Source organism: Lepus europaeus, chromosome 12, assembly GCF_033115175.1.
Source record: "Lepus europaeus isolate LE1 chromosome 12, mLepTim1.pri, whole genome shotgun sequence".
NCBI lineage: Eukaryota > Metazoa > Chordata > Mammalia > Lagomorpha > Leporidae > Lepus > Lepus europaeus.
In genome coordinates this window covers 76,253,570-76,273,269 of record NC_084838.1, presented here as the reverse complement: position 1 = coordinate 76,273,269, position 19,700 = coordinate 76,253,570, and the positions used below count along the sequence as shown (strand labels likewise).

The following is a 19,700-nucleotide window of genomic DNA, read 5'->3' as shown; positions in this document are numbered from 1 at the left end:
TTTCCATGACTACTCATAAAGGGTGGGTGGTTAGTCTAGAAGTTCAGACAAACACATCTCCCACCTGACTACCTAGGCTGACACCCAACTGCAGCTCCTGCTTCCAACTTCCTGCCAATGTGCACCAGGGGAGACAAAGCAGGTGATGGCTCAAGTAATTGCTACCCATGTGGAAGACCTGGACTGAGTTTCCGGCTCTCAGTTTCAGCTTGGCCCAGGTCTGACTGTTGTGGGCGCTGGGGAGTGAAAAGGGACAGGAGTTTCTTCTCTATTTCTGTCTCTGTCTCTCTCAAATAAATAAATAAGACTACAAAAAGAAACACAAGCAACTGGAACAGTTCCTTTAATACTATGATAATAACTGGCTCTCAGTGATTGGAAACAAACTGCTACATTTGAAACAGCATCTCTTTCATGGAAGAACAAAGATCATGGAAACTGCATGTCCTACAAGAGTTCATATATGTCTGCCTACTGATTGCTAGAAAGCATTATTTCCCCTGTTCACCTGCAACTCCAGACAAACTCACAAAGTAGTTACAAAATAGCTGTGGTTCCAAAGCTTTTCTTTAATACAACGGCAAAGATATAACTGGATTTTAATCATTATGTATCCATTACAGTCTAGTAACTGTAATCCATCAACAAGAACAATTATCCCAACAATGCAGTCCCAGAATGGGTATTTTCTCTCCAAACAGCTCTGACTTACCAGTAAGTCATATATTTAGTCCTACAGTTACACAATGTATCTACAAGAGGAGGCATGCTATAGCTTCCAAAAATAATGTGAACATAATACACAGTTTATACAGCTGATTGAAGTCTACACTAGAAATAACTACTAATTCATTCTGCTGTCCCTAAAGTCTACACTAGAAACAACTATCTGTGAATTCTGCTGTCCCTGTTCACACACCCCTGAGATAAAATTTAGTAGACATTGTATTCAAAGCTGCAACGTAAAATCTGTGCCATGATCAATGACATGATTTGAAATTTTGGGGTTGGTCTAGTTGCCTAAAACACAAATATTTTATTCAGAGAAGATCTAACAAGACTATGTAAAATACTTCCCCATGGTCTACAGAATGCAACAGTGTGTCAGTGGTTCACAAGAGCTGCATTACATGTTTAAGGTTAAAGACCTGATTTATCTTTTGACTATCTGGCAGAGGCACTAAACAAATATCTGGACTGATTTAAAATGACTAAAGTACAAATTACTAAGTGAAGGCTTAGGATTTCTCATAAATGGTGGTGACTAAAACAGTGTTTTCTAGCCTTGTTTCATCCACCTACCACGAAGGTGCATCTCAACTGCTCCTCTCCCTAGGTCAAAGCATGGCTACTTGGGCACTTCCCAAGACTTCCAGTTCACAGGACAGTGCTGGCTAACAATTCTGCTACAGAACAAAAAAAGCTCCAGCTCCCACCTTCCCAAAAAAAGAAAAGAAATTCTCCTCCAGTGCGGCTTTATTTTTAAAAGACTTTGAAAAATTAAATAGGGGACAGTTGTGTGAAGCAGTGGATTATCTCACCACGTGGGATGCCTGGTCACATGAGAGGGCCTGTTGGAGTCCCAGCTGATCTCTTCTGATCCAGCTTTCCAACAGTGGGCCTGGGAAGCTAGTGGATGGTGCCCCAAGTGCACCAGAATAGATTCAGGCTCTTGGCTTTGACCTGGCCCAGCCCTGGGTATGGCAATTTGGGGAGCAAACCAGTGAATGGAAGTCTCTGTCTCTCTCCCTCTCTCTGCCTTTCAAGTAGATGAAAAAAATTTTTTCAAGTTAAATGCATTTATATGAAGGGCTTTTTAGCTCTCCACCTTCTTCAGCAATGGATCACAAGCGACATCCACTTGACAAGAGCATGGTAACCCTCAGTGATGCCAAAATATTTGCTCCCCTCCAGTTCTAGGATCAAAAATGTCACACCAGAATGGCATTCGGGAATGGCTTGTGGGAAGCAGAGCAAGGAGAAGGAATCAGATCTGGCATTAGAAGAGCTCGCAAACACTGTGTGCAACCACAGGCAAAAGAACATGCAGTGCACCCCGCTAGGCTTTGCTGGCTTCCCAGTCCCATATTGTGGACAGCGTGGATGACGTGCACAGAGTTCTCCAAAGCTGAGCACTGCACCCACATGTGCAGATGCTAGGGGCTGTCTTTACACCTCTCATCCTCACAGCTTATAACTGTTCTTACAGCAAACACATGGCTTACTTAACAGTTTATTTCTGCCTCATTCTAAGCAATCAAGCTGTGAAAAGTGTGTACAAGGGTTTGGTAGGTAGCTTTTTTTTTTAATTTCTTTGAAAATTTTATTTATTTATCTTATTTGAAAGAGAGACAGAGGGAAATGTCCCATCTGCTGGCTCACTCATCAAATGTCCACCATATCCAAGGCAGGGCCAGGTCAAAACCAGGAACTGGGAACTCAATCCAAGTCTCCCAAGTGGGTGGCAGGGACTCAACTACTGGAGCCGTTAACTTCTGCCTCTCTCAATATGCATTAGCAGAAAGCTGGGATCAGGAGCAGAGCCAGGACTCAAACTCAGGCAGCCTGCTAATGGATATATGAGTCCCAGCTGGCCTCTCAGTCAGTGCAACAAACACCTGCCCCTAGATTTATGTTCTTTTTTCTTAACATACAATATATATGTTAAAAAAAAAAAAAAAAAAAGGGTGAGAAAACACGTCCCTCCCTCTACTACCCATATAAATATCTGTATGTCACACTTCAGAAAACGCTGTTTTGGGGACACCAAAAAAGGGCAAAATAAATGCTGAACCAAACAATCAGATCTTTTTGGATTTGACAGTCCTTAGTGTCTCTTCTGAGCTCACAGGTTATCCAGGATGACAAAGCTTTGGGTACAATGGCCGGCTGGATGTGAGAATAGTCAATCTAAAAAAATAAAATGAAGGGGCCAGTGTTGTGGTTTAAGGAGTTAAGCCATCACCTGCAGTGCTGGCATCCCATATGGGTGCCGGTTTGAGTCCTGGCTGCTCCACTTCTGATCCACCTCCCTGCTAATGCACCTGGAAAAGCAGTGGAAAATGGCCCAAGTCTCTGGGCCCCTGTACCCATGTGGCAGACCTGGATAAAGCTCCTGACTTCAGCCTGGCCTAGCTCCAGCACTTGTGGCCATTTGGGGAGTGAACCAGCAGATGGAAAGTATCTCTCTATATATTACAAACAATATTTATATATACATATATATATATATCAGTTAATTCTGCCCTTCAAATAAATAAAATAAGTCTCAAAAAAAAAAAAATACTCCAAAACGAAGCAGTCACATGTGCAGGAGCCATGGCCAGAGCCCAGGTAGGTCTTCCAGGCTCGAGCAGACAACTGCCAAATTCCAAACAGTGCATCTCCTCACCAAGTGGAAAAAGAAGCAGACGCTTTCCAGCTCAGAATCCTGCCACTCCTCCACAGTGAAGGCAGCACCCAAGCCTAATCCAGCGCTCTCCTAGGCACTGGCCATGGTGATACTTGATGCTGCGGCTGCACGCGGAAAACTTTCCCACTGCTATTATGTAGCCTTTCCAGCACTGTGGTACAGCAGGTGAAGCCACCACCTGTGAAACCAGCATCCAATACAGGTACCAGTTTGAGTCCTGTCTGTTCCGCTTCCAATCCAGCTCCCTGCCAATGCATGTGGGAAGACAGCAGAAGGTGGCCCAAGTGGTTAGGTCCCTGCCATCCACACAGGAGACCTGGATGAAGCTCCTGTCTCCTGGCTTCCGTCTGGTACAGCTCTATCCATTGTGGCCGTTTGAGGCATGAACCAGTGGATAGAAAATCTCTCTGTATGTCTCTATCTCTGCCTTTCAAATAAATAAATAAATCTTTTTTAAAAAAAATTAATGGTAATAACCCAAGAATCCCCTATTTGCTGGCTTTGTGGGCATCTGCTACAATGGCTCTTCACAAAAATGCCTTTGGGCTGAAACAGGCCCTTTTTTTTTTTTTTTTTTTTTTTTTTTTGGACAGGCAGAGTTAGTGAGAGAGACAGAGAGAAAGGTCTTCCTACCATTGGTTCACCCCCTAAATGGCCGCTATGGCTGGCACACTGCGCCAATCCGGAGCCAGGAGCCAGGTGCTTCCTCCTGGTCTCCCATGCAGGTGCAGGGCCCAAGGACTTGGATCATCCTCCACTGCCTTCCTGGGCACAGTAGAGAGCTGAACTGGAAGAGGAGCAACAGGGACAGAACCGGCGCCCCAACCGGGACTAGAACCCAGAGTACCAGCACCGCAGGCGGAAGATTAGCCTAGTGAGCTGCGGCGCCGGCCAACTACATGGTTATTTTAACTTTAATAAACTTCACATAAATTACTGCCATGTTTAACCTACTAAGTGAATGTTAAACCTTATCCCTTGGGTTGTTTGTGACCTTGACCCTCAGCGTTGGGATCAAGAGACTAACTCAGAAAAACACCTGAGATGCAATCGCTCCACCTCTCCCCACCTAGGTCCGTGGCAGTCACACCCTCAGACACCACCGTCCCCTAAAACACCACCCCCGGCCAGGAACCATCACCCCACCCCACCCCCATCCTAGAAGAGTTTAATCAATGAAGCATGTTATTGAGATTCAGTTCTCAACCTGGATAAATGAATCTGTAGCCACAACAGCTTGATAGGATCTGTTTTAGGGATTAGCCAAGGGCTCCCCTGGTGGCTCACATTCTTGGAAGCAGTGTGTTGAAAGTGTGAGCAGTGATTACTAACCCTTCTGTGCCCTCCACCCTGCCCCCACCACACCCACACCCACACCTTCTGCCACTCCCCAGCCAAATCCACAGAACTTTTCAAACCAGAGGGTGCTACCACACATAGGACCAAGGTGGCCTGAAGGGGCCCCACCCAGTTCCAAGAACTTATCTGCTTCCTAAAAAGACAGCCTTCCTAAGGAGAGAAAAACCTTGCTAAACTCAAGAGTTAATGTGGGAGGGGCTGGCACTGTGGCACAGTAGGCTAAGCCTCAGCCTGTGGCACCAGCATCCCTAAGGGTGCCAGTTCGAGTCCTGCTGCTCCTCCTCTGAGCCAGCTCTCTGCTTATGACCCGGGAAGGCATGGAAGACAGCTTCTTCCTGGGACCCGGAAGAAGCTCCTCGCTTCTGGCTTCGGATTGGCCCAGCTCTGGCTGTTGCAGCCATTTGGGAAGTGAACCAGAAGACAGACCTTTCTCTCTGTCTCTCCCTCTCTGTCTGTAACTCCGATTCTCAAATAAATAAATAAATCTCTAATTTAAAAAAAAAAAAGAATTAATGTGGGGATTTTATCTTCTCCCTGAAATCAGTAAGTCCTCACACTTATCTTGGAGACAGATAAATAGTTGACTGAACTTTTTGTTAGTATACAAAGATCTAGGTCAAAAGTTAAACAAATACAAGCAGAAATCTCTGCTGATGAATCCCCCAGGGACTGATATAAAAATTCATTGGTCTTAAGGCTATGGATGAGTCAAAAATAGTAGTACTTAGAGTGTAGGGCATGGGGCATGAGGCTTAGTGGGAAACTGGCTCACTTCTTTGTGAGGAATGTCAAGCCATCAACACCCTAGGGACTTCTGTGACTCCCTTGCCCTAGCATTCAAGGGCTTTCGAGAGAGCGAGATCAACTCCCTCTTTGTGTGTTTTCCTTGACACCTGGCTGGTACCATCTAGCTGGACTTCCAGACCGCACCTCCCTGATCCGCCCAGGAGCCAGCGCTTCAAGTCTCCAGCACCTGTTTCGGATCCCGTTCTTAGTTACCATCGACTTGCCACCCAGGACCTGCCAGTGTCCTCCCCCGCCATTCCACCCAGTCCTTGCTCAGCTCCAGGAGGTGCACACATCACGGCACCATTTTTTGAAGAGGCTTACACTAGACTGGATCTGTTCAAATGTCCTTATGACATTGAACAAGAGGCCCTACGGGGCATGCATACGGGGGCAACCCCACCCTCTGCTGTAGCTCTGTGTCATACAGTCCCCCTACTACACACACACCCCGCCCCAGGAATCCCGAAGGAGAGAGGCTGAAGTCTAGAGCAGTCCACAATGTTTGAGTCCAACCGGCTCTGCAGAGTAGAAGCTGAGCCTTGTTCATCGTTGTCTCTGTCCCCCATCAAGTGTCAGCTGAGAGGTTCTTCAAGGAAAGCGGAGGCGCTGCTGAGATCCGACAGCAAATGGCACGGCGCTACCAACCTATCACCTTAAAGAAACGCTCCCGGCCCCTGGGCTGCTACAGGGAAGGCAGGGACACTAGCGAAGGGGGAGCACCCAGGGCGCCGAGCCAGGGGACTCCCGGGGCTGCGGCAGGGAACCCACAGCCGCTCTCACTGCGGCCAGCCTTGGAGGCGCAGCCGCCACAGCGGAGCGAGGCTGCACTCCATCCCTTTGCCCGGGAGCGCTCGCTGGCAAGTTCTCGTGCCCACTTGAAGAACGTCGGAATGGCGCGGTCGAAACTTCGGATTATTCCGAACTTACACTACTGTGCAAAAGCGGACCCTCGACAAAGACAGAAAATGAGAGGCACCGGTATCCGAGCACAGAGCATTCCCCGTCACTCCCTTCTACTGCACCCGGACTGCGGAGGCAGCCCATGGAAACGGAAAACGAAGCCGGAGGGTCCCGCAGTCGTCAGCCTCTGCCACGTACACCCCCAGAAAACGCCACACCACGGGGTTGGGAACGGCGATGGAAACACAAAGGCATACAGCAGGCGACACAACGAGGCGCCTCCAAGGCAGGCAAAAAGACCCGAACCTGGGCGCAAGTCAACGCGCCCTCCCTGCGACTTCTCAACTCAAGCCCAAGCGACTCCAGAGCGTGGAAAAACTGACCCAGGGGCCCCGAGCCCACCACGCGCCCGCTCGCCCAGCCTAGCCACCCTCACCCTCGGCCCCGCCGCGCCGCCCTGGAGGCTACTTACGCGGAACCATCCTGACAGCTCCCGCCGCGGGGGGAACGCACGGTCTCCTCGCACCGGCATCTCGGGCGCGGGTCCCGCGTGGGCGCACCGTTCCGGGCCCGCGCTCCTCCTCCGCGCCGCCGGTCAGTCCTCGGACCTGTCGCCCTGGCAGTCGGGGTGCAGCCCCGCGGGGACCCACCCCTTTGTCCCTCCTCCCGCGGCGGCGTCGGCCCGCCCCCCTGCACGAGCGCTGCGCTCGGGCGGCGGCGGCCGGGCCCGGGAAACTCTCAAACGGGCCGCTCCCACCCGCACGCCGGCCAGGGGGGCGCGGAGAGCGCACACTCACGCCGCGCCTCCGAGGTCCCCGTGGCGGGCTGCGTCACGCCCGAGTCCCCGCCGGGGGCTGCAGAGCCCGGCAGCGGCAGGAGGTCCCCGAGGCCCAGCGTTCCGGGGCCCCCGGCCGCACCGCCTCCCCCCGCGGGCCGGCCAGATGGTTCGCTCCGCAGCGCGCGCTGGGGCCGCAGGTCCGGCGCGGAGCGCGTCCGGCCCGGCAAGCGCAGCAAGTTTGGAGAGCCGGGCGCTGGCGGGTTCGTCGCCGGCTGGTCCCGGTAGGGCAGCGTGGACAGCCCGTAGGGACGCCGTGTGGAGAGGTCCGCAGGGCCGCGCCCAAGCGGAGTTTCACTTCTCCGAAGAGAAGAACTAGGAAAATCCCGGCACTTTCCGCCCCGCCGCCAGGCCTAGCCGGCCGGCTCGCTGTCTCACACACACACACACACACACACACACACACACACACGAACGGCGAGGGTGTAAGATGCTCGTATTAAATATTCACGCAGGTCTTTTCAGGACAGTCAACTCCAGGTTACCTCCCTGGGCCATTTCCAACATCTCCCATAAAGCCACTGAAATCCCTATTCCATCATCAGGTTAGGGCTCCCAGGAGGTCACATATTTATTTGCATATTTATTTGCTTCTGAGTCCTCTGTGCAATATAAACGTTCCAGCATCCTTAGCGCTGGCGGTATGGAGCCCTGGATTAACCCGCTGCCTGCAGCGTCGGGTATCCTATATGCGTGCTGGTTCAAGTCCTGGCTGCTCCACTTCTTATCTCCCTCCCTGCTAATGTGCCCAAGAAGCAGCGGAAGATGGCCCAAGTGCTTGGGCCCCTACACCCACGTGGGAGACCCAGATGGAGTTCCAGGCTCCTGGCTTTAGCTGTTGTGGCCATTTTCGGAGTGAACCAGCAATAGTCTCTGCCTTTCAAATAAATACATCTTTGAAAATAATTAAATGTTAAAGTATCCCTATTTTTAAAAACAAGTTATTTGGAAAATCTAAACAGGTACTTGGTTTACAAATACAACTATGGGATTGAAGTTGAAGGAAACTATGTTTTCCACACCCCTTCCAGGGGAAAGCAGGGCCTAAGCTCCCAAACAGAAGGTAAAAAGCAAAAGGTCTGGTTCAGCCCCCTGAGGAGATGCAGATGCTAGGAGCCCTCCTGGAAAAGTTGCTTCACTTCCTGCCTCACCAAAACAAGCCTGGCAGTTCATGTGGAAGAACAAGTCCAGCAAAGGCCTCTCTCAGTGCTGTGCTCTGGGCTCCTCTGGAGTCGCACAGTGCAGGCCTGAGGGTGAGCAGCACCGTGCACGCTGCCCACTGCCAGGCCCTGACACTGTGCTTGCGTGAGCGTTCCTGAAGGAAGGCGTTCCTCTGCTGACCTCAGCACCTATTTAGAAAATGCCTCCTAAATTAAGTAGTACTGACTTGTGATAATAATGACGGCACTGGGAACGGGTCACACCTTAATGATGCGAGCCTAACCACCCGTGCTTTAAAAGGAGGGGAAGAGTCCAAAATGGAGCAACTACACCTGCTGAATGAGTCCTTTTTTCTCCCTAGAGCCTGGCTGGCCAAAAGGATGACCGCTTGCCAACTGAGGGTATTTTTCCTTGATATTCAAATTAACTAAAAGGAAAGAAAAGGCAAGCATTGCAGCAGGTTAAATCACTCTTAGAAGCTTGCAGGTTCCAGTCAAGATCCAGCACCCTGCTGATGTGCCTGGGAAGGCAGCAGAAGATGGCCCGAATACCTGAGCCCATCATCCATGTAGGGGACCAGGATGGAGGTCCAGGCTCCTGGCTTCGGCCTGGCCCAGCCCTGCCCATTGCAGCCATTTGTGGAGTGAAGCAGCAAATGGAAGATCTCCTCTCCCTCTCTCTCTCTCTCTCTCTCTCTCTCTGGCCATTGCAGCCATTTGTGGAGTGAAGCAGCAAATGGAAGATCTCCTCTCTCTCTCTCTCTCTCTCTCTCTCCTTTTCCCTCTTCCTCTCTCTGTCACTCTGCCTTTCAAATAAACAAATCTATTGAAATAAAGAAAATGTAAACTCTAGTTTCTCAGCCACACTAGTTGTATTCCAAGCGCTCAGGACAGTACAGATATAGAACATTTCCATCACCACAGAACGTTCTACTGGGCTGCGCTCCTGCACGCGATGACATCTTGATAGGCTTGATAGGCTAGAGGTGGGGTAAGAGGGGCACCTACAGTGCGCATCCGCTGGCTTTGCTGGCGGCAGCAGGAATCGGCACAACTCTGGAGAAGCAAGTTATTACCGCATGTTTCACATGTGTGGGGTTGCACATCCTAACCACACTCCTGCACTTCGCTTGCTCAAGGGTACTTTTGGACAAGTACTTTCTCATCACCCCTGTCAACCTCCTGCCTCAGGGAGTTCAGCCCCCTTCAACAGCCAGGAAGTAACAGGAACCTGTGTAAGTGCAGATTCCAGATGGATTCTGGGTGGTCTGGGGGTTTTCAGCAGAGGTGGGGCTCCTGAGCCCTCCTGAGATAGGAGGACTGAGTTGCTGATGAATCCAAAAGGAGGTGCAGGAATGAGTTTGCGAGATTAAGAAGCAGAGAAAGCTGTTCAGGTGAGGGGAATCAGTAACACAGGGAGAACAGAGGAACAGAGAAAGCAGGCTTACTCTTGCTGAGCCAGGAGGTGAGGTGGCCCAGGCTAGCAGGAACCGGGCTAACACAGAGGTGGGGTAAGAGGGGCATCTTATGAATATTGCCCTGGCAGCTTCTTGGAAGCTGGATTGGGTGGAGGCGGGGAGATTTCAGTGGTGCTAAGAGCGACAAGACCAGCAACAAAATGCATTTTTGTGGGCACGCAGGTGAGAGATGACGTGGCCGTGAGGTTAGGCAGTGTCAGACATAAAGGAGCCAGAGTGGAGAGAAACTGCGGATGTGGATCAGCAGGCTGGATGACTGCCTGATAAGATACAGGAGACAGAGGGAAGTGACTTTACAGTGACTCTCTGCTTTCTGGCTTAACCCAGAGACTTCACAGGAAGAGAGCACAGGGCTGGGAGCAGACTCTGGGAGGGCCTTGACGAAGGATGATGAAGTTAGTCATGGACGGCCTGTCAGGGTTATGGTTCACCCAGGTGGAGAAGTTCAGTAGCGGAGCAAATATTTTTCAAGTGTCTACTGTGTGTGAGGCATCTGGGGTGGAGGAAGAGATTCTGGAGTCATCAAGGAAAGCAGAAATCATAGGAACAATGAGACCACTCAAAGAGCAATGCAGATGTAAGGCGAGAGAGAACCGAGGACAAGACCTGTCAAACTCAAGTCCCCAGAACACAGACCAAAGAGGAGCTTCCAGAAAGACAAGGGAAGACTCCCAGAGAAGTGTCCAAAAAGCCAGGGGAAGAAGGAAGTCCAGGCAGGGGACAAGTAAGCTAAGAAGAGAGCTGCTCAGACTCATAGAATGGCAGATGTCCTAAACAACACTCTGGCCTCAGAATCAGCCCTGAAGGCATTCAGATCTGGCTGAAGAGCCCATGAGCATATTTTAGGCATGGAAAGCCAAGACACTCTGGGAAAAAAAAAAAAAAGAGGACCTAAATGAAAGATCTCTTCGAGGGAGATCCCAGTAGAAAGAATGGGCCATCAAAGAAGGAGGTACCTTTCTCTGAAGGGAGGAGAGAACTTCCACTTTGACTATGACCTTGTCTAAATAAGATCAAAGTCGGCGAACTCAAAAGGCTTTTATAGCCTTGGCAACTCATGACTAGAGCCTAGGGAGATTACTGACACCATAAACAAGAGTGTCAAATTGTTAAGTTAACAACAGGAGTCACTGTGTACTTACTTCTCATGTGGGATCTGTCCTTAATGTGTTGTCCAATGTGAAGTAATGCTAAAACTAGTACTCAAACAGTATTTTACACTTTGTGTTTCTGTGTGGGTGCAAATTCTTTACTTAATATATACTAAATCGATCTTCTGTATATAAAGAGAATTGAAAATGAATCTTGATGTGAATGGAAGGGGAGAGGGAGCAGGAGATGGGAGGGGTGCGGGTGGGAGGGAAGTTATGGGGGGTGAAAAGTCATTGTAATCCATAAACTGTACTTTGGAAATTTATATTTACTAAATAAAAGTTAAAAAAAAAAGAAGAAGAAGAGAGCTGCTTATTAAGGAGAGGACCACAGCTTATCTCAGCCAGAGCTGTTTCAATGGAGGATGGGACTGAGGTCAGATTACAGTGCCACGGTGTGGGCAGCCCTTCACTCTATGGCTACTTCCAATAATGGGAGATGGCAAACATCAATGGGCAGTGACTCTAAATGACAGGAACTCTACTTAACTGGCATAGCAAGCCATCATTTAAAATTATAATGAGCCCACAAACAACAAAGAGGATGATAATGACATAATTACCCACAAAAAAAAGAACACATACTTCATCTAACCTATGACAACAATGATGAAATTATTAAAAATAGGAAAGTATGTGGGAAAGAAGATCTGATAAGAGACTTGTGCATCTATTTTTCTTTTTAAATTGCTGCTGTTTTTTATTTGATGGTCATTTTTTTGTTTTATCAACACTTTTCAATGTAGTCAGAAGACTTCCAATCAATGTAATAAACTACATGCATTTTCCATCTGAATTCTTCAAGAATGCAGAGTTTTAAGATGGATACACACACACACACACCTGTTTGCACTGCGGTTCTAAAACAGCATCAACTGGTAGCAATGGAAACACTGAAAGGCTCATGTTACCTGAGCCATTCCCCTGGCCTGTACAGTGAGTGGCAGGCTGCGATCATATAGACACTCTCCTTCCACACACATGTGTGGCTCCCGAGTCCCCTGGGGCTGTGTATATGTCACAAGGCGCCTGATGGAGACGACGATACCGTATGCACACAAATGACGGAAGCCTCCAGCATGGCTCACTGCAGAGGAGATGATGTGCTGAGACAGCAGCTGAAGCCCTGCCTGAGGGAAAAGACACCTGGCAGGGGAAAAGGTCTGGCATTGCTCACCTTCCCAGCAGCCTCAGCTTCTTGCCCCATGCCTCCCTCCATGTCATCCTTATTCCAAGCATCGGAGCCAACAACCGCCCATATTCACTCCCATGACTCCTTGCACAAGCAGCCGTCCCTCTCCTGAGGCCCCTGAGATCAGATCACTTCTGGGGAGAGACATCCAAAGTTCTGCTGCAGGGGCCTGTGTTGCGTTGCAACGCGTTAAGGCACCACTTGTGATGCCGGCATCCCAGGTAGACCACGGTTCGAGTCCCAGCTGCTCCACTTGTGATCCAGCTCCCTGCTGACACTCCTGGGAAGGCAGCAGAAGTTGGCCTGCTTGGGCCCCTGCCACTCATATGGGAAACAAGGATGGAGTTTCTGGTTTCAGCCTAGCCCAGACCTGGCTATTGCAACCATTTGGGGAGCAAACTAGTGGATGGGAGATCTCTGTTTCTCCCACTCTCTCTGCCTATTGCGCTGCTTTCCAGGAAAAACAAAACAAAACAAAATCCTACTGGTTGTTTAAAGTTCTGCTTTGTCTTGCACTCATTCACTGTTAGTGCTTTAGAGTTTAAGTTCAGTTTGTTAGCAGTGGGCATCTGGCCTAGCAGTTGAAACACTGGTTAAGATGCTCACATCCCACATCATCTACATCCTACACTGGAGAACCTGGGTTTGATTCCAAGCTCTGGATTTTTTTATTTTTTTATTTTTTTTTATTTTTTGACAGGCAGAGTGGATAGTGAGAGAGAGAGAGACAGAGAGAAAGGTCTTCCTTTTTGCTGTTGGTTCACCCTCCAATGGCCGCTGCAGCCGGCGCATCTCGCTGATCCGAAGCCAGGAGCCAGGAGCCAGGTGCTTCTCCTGGTCTCCCATGCGGGTGCAGGGCCCAAGGACTTGGGCCATCCTCCACTGCACTCCCGGGCCATAGCAGAGAGCTGGCCTGGAAGAGGGGCAACCGGGATAGAATCCGGCGCCCCAACCGGGACTAGAACCCGGTGTGCCGGCGCTGCAAGGCGGAGAATTAGCCTGTTAAGCCACGGCGCTGGCCTCCAAGCTCTGGATCTTGACTATGGCTTCCTGCCAATGCAGACCCCAGGAGGTAGCAGTAATGGGTTCCTGCCACCCATACAGGAAAATCTGGACTGAGCTCCTGGTTCCCAGCTTCTGCCCCAGCCCAGACTCCGCTGTTATAGGTATCCGAGGAGCATACCAGTGGACAGAAGATCTCTTTCTCTCTCAAATAAATTAATAATTTTTTAAAGGTTTGCTTACTTATTTCAAAGGAAGAGTGACACAGAGATAGACAAAGATCTTCCATTTGCTGTTTCATTCCTCGAAATGGCCACAACGGCCAGGCCAGGCCCAAGCCAGCAGCCTAGAACTGCATCCAGGTCTCTCATGTGGGTGGCAGGGACACAAGTGCTTGGGTGATCTTCTGCTGCGTTCCCCAGGCACATTAGCAGGGAGCTGGATAGGAAGTAGAGTAGGCAGGACTTGAACCAGCACTCCAATATGGGATGCCAGTGTCCCAAGTACTACCTTAACCCTCTGTGCCACAATGCCAGCACCACCTCCCTCTTAAAAAAAAAGATTCACTTGTTGGGGCCGGTGCTATGACACAGTATGTTAATCCTCCGCCTGCAGTACCGACACCCCATAGGGTTGCCGGTTCTAGTCCTGGCTGCTCCTCTTCCAATCCAGCTCTCTACTATGGCCTGGGAAAGCAGTAAAAGGTGGCCCAAGTCCTTGGGCCCCTGCACCCACGTGGGAGACGGGGAAGAAGCACCTGGCTCCTGGCTTCGGATCAGCACAGCTTCGGCCGTTGCAGCCATTTGGAGAGTAAACCAACGTACAAAAGACCTTTCTCTCTGTCTCTCCCTCTCACTGTCTACTGTAACTCTACATCTCAAATAAATAAATAAAATCTTTAAAAAAAAATAAACATTCACTTGTTTATTTAAAAGACAGAATGGCCGGTGCCGCAGCTCACTAGGCTAATCCTCCACCTTGCGGTGCCGGCACACCAGGTTCTAGTCCCGGTCAGGGCACCGATCCTGTCCCGGTTGCCCCTCTTCCAGGCCAGCTCTCTGCTGTGGTCAGGGAGCGCAGTGGAGGATGGCCCAAGTCCTTGGGCCCTGCACCCCATGGGAGACCAGGAGAAGCACCTGGCTCCTGCCATCGGATCAGCATGGTGCGCCGGCCGCAACGTGCCTACCGCGGCGGCCATTGGAGGGTGAACCAACGGCAAAAGGAAGACCTTTCTCTCTGTCTCTCTCTCACTGTCCACTCTGCCTGTCAAAAAAAAAAAGACAGAGTAACAGATTTTTTAAAAATTTGTTAAAGTACTCTTCTTGGGGCAGGGTGGGGGGTGGTAACTAGCTACCTAGTTTCAAAATCCTAAATTGCAACTTACAGAACTGCTTGCTTCATATGAAACTGTTTCCAGAAACATAGTCCCATCCAACTCCCCGCACCCACAGAACAACAATCTTCTAAACTGAGAGGTTCCTCTTCACATCTCTGATGGTTCTAGAAATGTGTGTGATAACAGGGTGATAAACTTGTATGGGCAGGAAAACTCTAGGGCTCACTTCCATGCTCTGAGCAACCTTTGGAAACTTTAGCTCTCTAGTCCCTGATAAGCAATTTGCAGACTGCCTGATTTCAGGATGTTCCCAGATCTTCATTTTATGTGGAAAATCACCATAGGCTGCACTTTTCAAGTATGTCCAAATGTCTACCTTTCTGCCAATTTTCACACAGCCATTCCTCTACTCAGTAGATAACCTCAGGGGTAAGACTTTATTTTGTTCCAGTTACTAAAAACAATTTTTATTGTTGCTAACTTTTTAGACCAATGAGTTTTGCAAAAATGACAAAAATGATCATTATAATGTACTTAAGCAGTTTAGAAAAGCACAAAGAAATTTAAAAATCATCCAAAACCCTAAGAACCAACTGCAACATTAGGTGAACATTCTAGACACATGGCATTGGCAGCTGCTGGCACTTTTGTTTTTATTTTAAGATTATTGAAAGGCACAACAACAGGGACAGAGGGAGACACAGAGAGAGATCTTCCACAGCCAGGTCTGGGCCAGGCCAAAGCAGAGAGCCAGGAACTCCATCCTGGTCACCCACATGGAAGCCCAAGCACCCAGGCCATCTTCTGCTGCCTTCTCAAGTACAAGCAGGAAACTGGATCAGAAGTGGCGTTAGCCAGGATTCAAACTGTCACTCCAATATGGGATGCCAGCATCATTGGCAGTGGCTTCACATGCTGTGCCACAAGGCCAGTCCCAATTATATTAAGTAAAAAATGATTTAAAGGTCTTGTTTTATATTATCAGAAGGAAAAGCAACTTTAATTAAATGGAAGAAATTCATGAATGCAAGATAAATATATCTTGCACCTGATATATTAATCCTCAAAAGGTGATCTAAAGAGGAAAGAAAAATGAATTACCCCCCTAAATAAAATCTTCAAATGATGAGTTTTCCAAAAATATTCCTAAACTTAAGAAAACCAGGGCAGGTGTTTGGAGCAGCTACTAAAGACCCTGCTTGGAACACCCACAACCCTTATCCGAGTGCCCGGTCCCAGCTCCATCTCCAACTCTAGCTTCCTGCTGATGTGCACCCTGCGGAGCTGTGGCTAACAGCTGCCACTCACATGGGAGGCGCAGATAAGAGTTCTGGGATCTTGAGGAGTGAACCAGTGGAGAGAATAGCTCTCTCTGTCTCTCTGCCTTTCAAATGAAATGAAAAGGAAAAAGTCATATAACTTAAGAAAACCAATGATGAAAAATACAAAGTATTCATGGTCTTTAACTGTTCTGTGTGTAATTGCGGAAAGCTCCTCTCCTCCGCAGGACCCACCTGTCTGCTGTGTCCCTAGATCTTCCCTTGCCATCCCACCCTAATGCAGTGGGACGTGGAGGTCGGGTCTTTGGGAAGTGATTAGGTTTAGACTGTGTCTTAAGGGTAGGACCCACATGGAGTTTGTGCCCTTCTAAGACCAGAAAGAGAGAAGTCCCCTCTCTCTGCAAGCAGGCACCTGGGTGAGGCTACAGGAGCACACCCTAAGAAGGCACACACCCACCAGACAGCAATGGGGCCTTCAACAGGAACGCCAACCACAGCACATTGCCCAGCTCCTGAACTGTGAGACATAAATGAGTGGTGCTTAGGCTCAGCTGTGAGTCCTTGGTATTCTGTTACAACAACCTGAATCAAGACACTCCCAAGGCTCCGTGAGCTGACCACACTACCTTCCACAGCTCGGCTCCACCACACCCTCCCAAGCTCACTGCCAGGAGCCACACTGACCATTCTTCCTGGTTGTTGATCTAGAGACCTTGTCAATGCATTCCTGCCCCCAAGTCTTTGAGCTTCTCTAACTGGACCACCGAGCTGTCTCCTGCTTAGATCTCTCTTTCCATCTAAAGTAGGGATCAGCCCCTTGAGATAGCTCCCAGGAATCAATGCACACACTCAGGAGAGAACCAAGGTCAAGTCAAGGAGGAGGTGAAGTCCAGCTGAACGTTTTATTTAAAGTCAAACAAGCATTTTGGGGAGCATAGTGCAGGGGTATGAAAATGTAAGAGAGGGCCGGCGCTGTGACGCAGTGGGTTAAAGCCCTGGCCTGAAGCACCGACATCCCATATGGGTGCCGGTTCAAGTCCCAGCTGCTCCTCTCCCAATCCAGCTCTCTGCTGTTGCCTGGGAGGGCAGTGGAAGATGGCCCAAGACCTTGGGCTCCTGTGCCCACATGAGAGACCCGGAGGAGGCTCCTGGCTTCGGATCGGCGCAGCTCCAGCCATTGTGGCCATCTGGGGAGTGAGCCAGCGGATGGAAGACCTCTGTCTCTCTCTGTCAGTACCTCTCTCTCTTTAACTCTTTCTTTCAAATAAATAAAATAAATCTTAAAAGAAAAAAGAAAAAAAATGTAAGGGAGGGCCGGCACTGTGGTGTAGTAGGTTAAGTCTCCTCTTAGGGCATCAGCATCCCATATGGGCACCAATTTGGGTCCCGGCTGCTCTTCTTCTGATCCAGCTCTCTGCTAATGGCCTGGGAAAGCAGTGGAAGATGGCTCACATGCATGGGCCCCCAGTTCCTGGCTTCAGAGACCCAGAAGGAGTTCTGGGCTCCTGGCTTCAGATTAGCCCAGCTCCAGCTGCTGCGGCCATTTGCTGAGTGAACCAGCTGATAGAACACCTTTCTTTCTGTCTCTCCCTGTCTGTAACTCTGCCTCTCAAAAAAATCTTGAAAAAAAAAATGTAAGGGACAGACAGCAAGTGCCGTGGTTGGAGCAAGGGGAGCCTAGGGAGACGTGACAGTAGGGAGAGTGGCCAAAGAATGCAGCATGCCTACTGTCCACGCCTCGCTGTTTTACTGGTTTTATTGCTGCTAAGATTGGTAATAACTGGCACGGATGCTGTTATTACTACAGTGAAAAGATGCTACAGCAAGTGCAGAAGTAGTCTTACAAGGAGAGTAAGTTCTTAGAACATGGTACCTTTCTTTCTTTCTTTTTTACTTATTTTATAGGTAGATTTATAGACAGTGAGAAAGAGAGACAGACAGACTGGTCTTCCTTCTGTTGGTTCACTCTCCAAATGGCCGCTACGGCCGGCGCTGCGCCGATCCAAAGCCAGGAGCCAGATGCTTCTTCCTGGTCTCCCATGTGGGTAACAGGGGCCTAAGCACTTGGCCCATCCTCCACTGTCCTCCCAGGCCACAGCAGAGAGCCGGACTGGAAGAGGAGCAACCGGGACTAGAACCTGGCGCCCATATGGGATGCCGACACTGCAGGCGGAGGATTAGTCAAGTGAGGCACGGCGCTAGCCAGAGTTTGGTGCCTTTCTATTTGCCCTCTCCTCTACCTGCCAATCTCACGAATCCCAAACACATCCTTGGTGTAAGAAGTCAGCTGTGTGGGACAGGTGTTTCACATAGGAGTTAATGGGATGCGCGCCTAATACTGGAGTGTCTCGGTTCAAGTTCCAGCTCGCCGCCTGACTCCAGCTTCCTGTTAATACCCTAGGAAGCAGCAGGTGATGGCTCCAGTACTTCAGTCCCTGCCCCCTAAGCCCTGGCTTATGCAGACACTTGTGTAAACTGCTGGATGAGAGAAATCCCTGTTTCTCTCTCTCTCTGCTTCTCAAATAAACACAGTAATTTTTTTTAAAAATTTAAAGGTTAAAAAAAAAAAACCACTCTGTTTCTGAAAGTGATGAGTTTAGCCAGCCATGAGACTGACAAAAGACACAACTGCACCATCAAATCAGCTGTGGCTTGGGTGGCCCTGGACTGGTGCCGGGAGGGGAATTCTGGGCTGGGGAGGTAGCTGGAGTCTAGGCCACAGTGTGCAGGCCTGGGTACCCTCAGCCTGCGAGGCAGAGGCCGCACCATCTAAGGCAGAGCAGGATCCCAGTCCGGGCCTGGAGAGCTTCAGGGCCTTCTTTGGAGCCAGGTGTGATACAGCCAAGATGCTGCTAGGGGACGAGCCTACAATGCACAGGGCTCCTGGGTCCTTGCAGACACTGTGCTGCCAGCTAGATAGCTTTTACTATTTCACCACTCTTTCCACTGCAGCACATGCGAAAGTCACGCTCTCTTTTAAGGAACAGATACTACCTGCTAACCCTCCATTAAAAGTCATCGGAACCGGGGCTGGCACTGTGGCATAGAGGGTAAAACCGCCGCCTGCAGTGCCGGCATCCCATATGGGTGCCAATTCAAGTCCCAGCTGCTCCACCTCCGATCCAGCTCTCTGCTATGGCCTAGGAAAGCAGTGGAAGATGGCCCAAGTCCTTGGGCCCCTGTACCCACATATGAGACTGGGAAGAAGCTCCTGGCTTTGGATCAGCGCAGCTCCAGCCATTGCGGCCATTTGGAGAGTGAACCAGTGGATAGAAGATCTTTCTCTCTCTCTTTTTTTCTCTCTCTCTCCCTCTCCTTTTCTCTCTGTGTAACTCTGACTTTCAAATAAATAAATAAATAAATAAATCTTTTTAAAAAACAAAAGGTAATAGGAACCCTGATGTACAGGGATTGATCTGATGTATACTGTGCTCCAAGAACCTTCCAGGCACTACATGAACACACTGAACGTACACGTTCCCCATGACTCTGTAGGCCCCTGCTTTAGATGTTAAGAAGCTGTTTAGAGAGAGAAGGGAGCGTGCCGAGCCCAGCCCCAAGCAGATGGTGCTAGACCCCCGACCAGGGCTCTGTGGCCCTGTTTATCCACTGCACTCATTGCCTCTCCCACAACCACACAAGTGCATGGAGTGGGGTGGTGGGTTTGTGTTCCTTTTAGCTCCTCTCAGAAAGACAGAGACAGTGAGACAGAGATCTTCCATCCACTGGTGGTTCCTGCTAATTAGAACCCAAGCTGTCGCGGCAACCCAAGTATGTTCTATCCGAACAGTGGTGGGGAATCAAGT

General features: G+C 49.6%; 1 protein-coding gene across 4 annotated transcripts in view; it reads right to left on the bottom strand.

Moving 5' to 3' along the window:
- Positions 1 to 19,700, bottom strand: part of TJP2 (tight junction protein 2) — a 142,071-nt gene that overhangs the window by 79,450 nt on the left and 42,921 nt on the right. The window contains exon 1 of one of the 4 annotated variants that reach the window (XM_062208385.1): positions 6,933 to 7,041. The exons of 2 other annotated variants lie outside the window; for them this stretch is intronic. In XM_062208385.1, coding sequence (XP_062064369.1) covers positions 6,933 to 6,992 — 60 coding nt within the window. In that variant the 5' untranslated portion in view covers positions 6,993 to 7,041. Of the gene's footprint in view, positions 1 to 6,932; positions 7,042 to 19,700 lie in introns of those variants that run through there. One more of the 4 variants, XM_062208383.1, reaches the window with a different exon arrangement.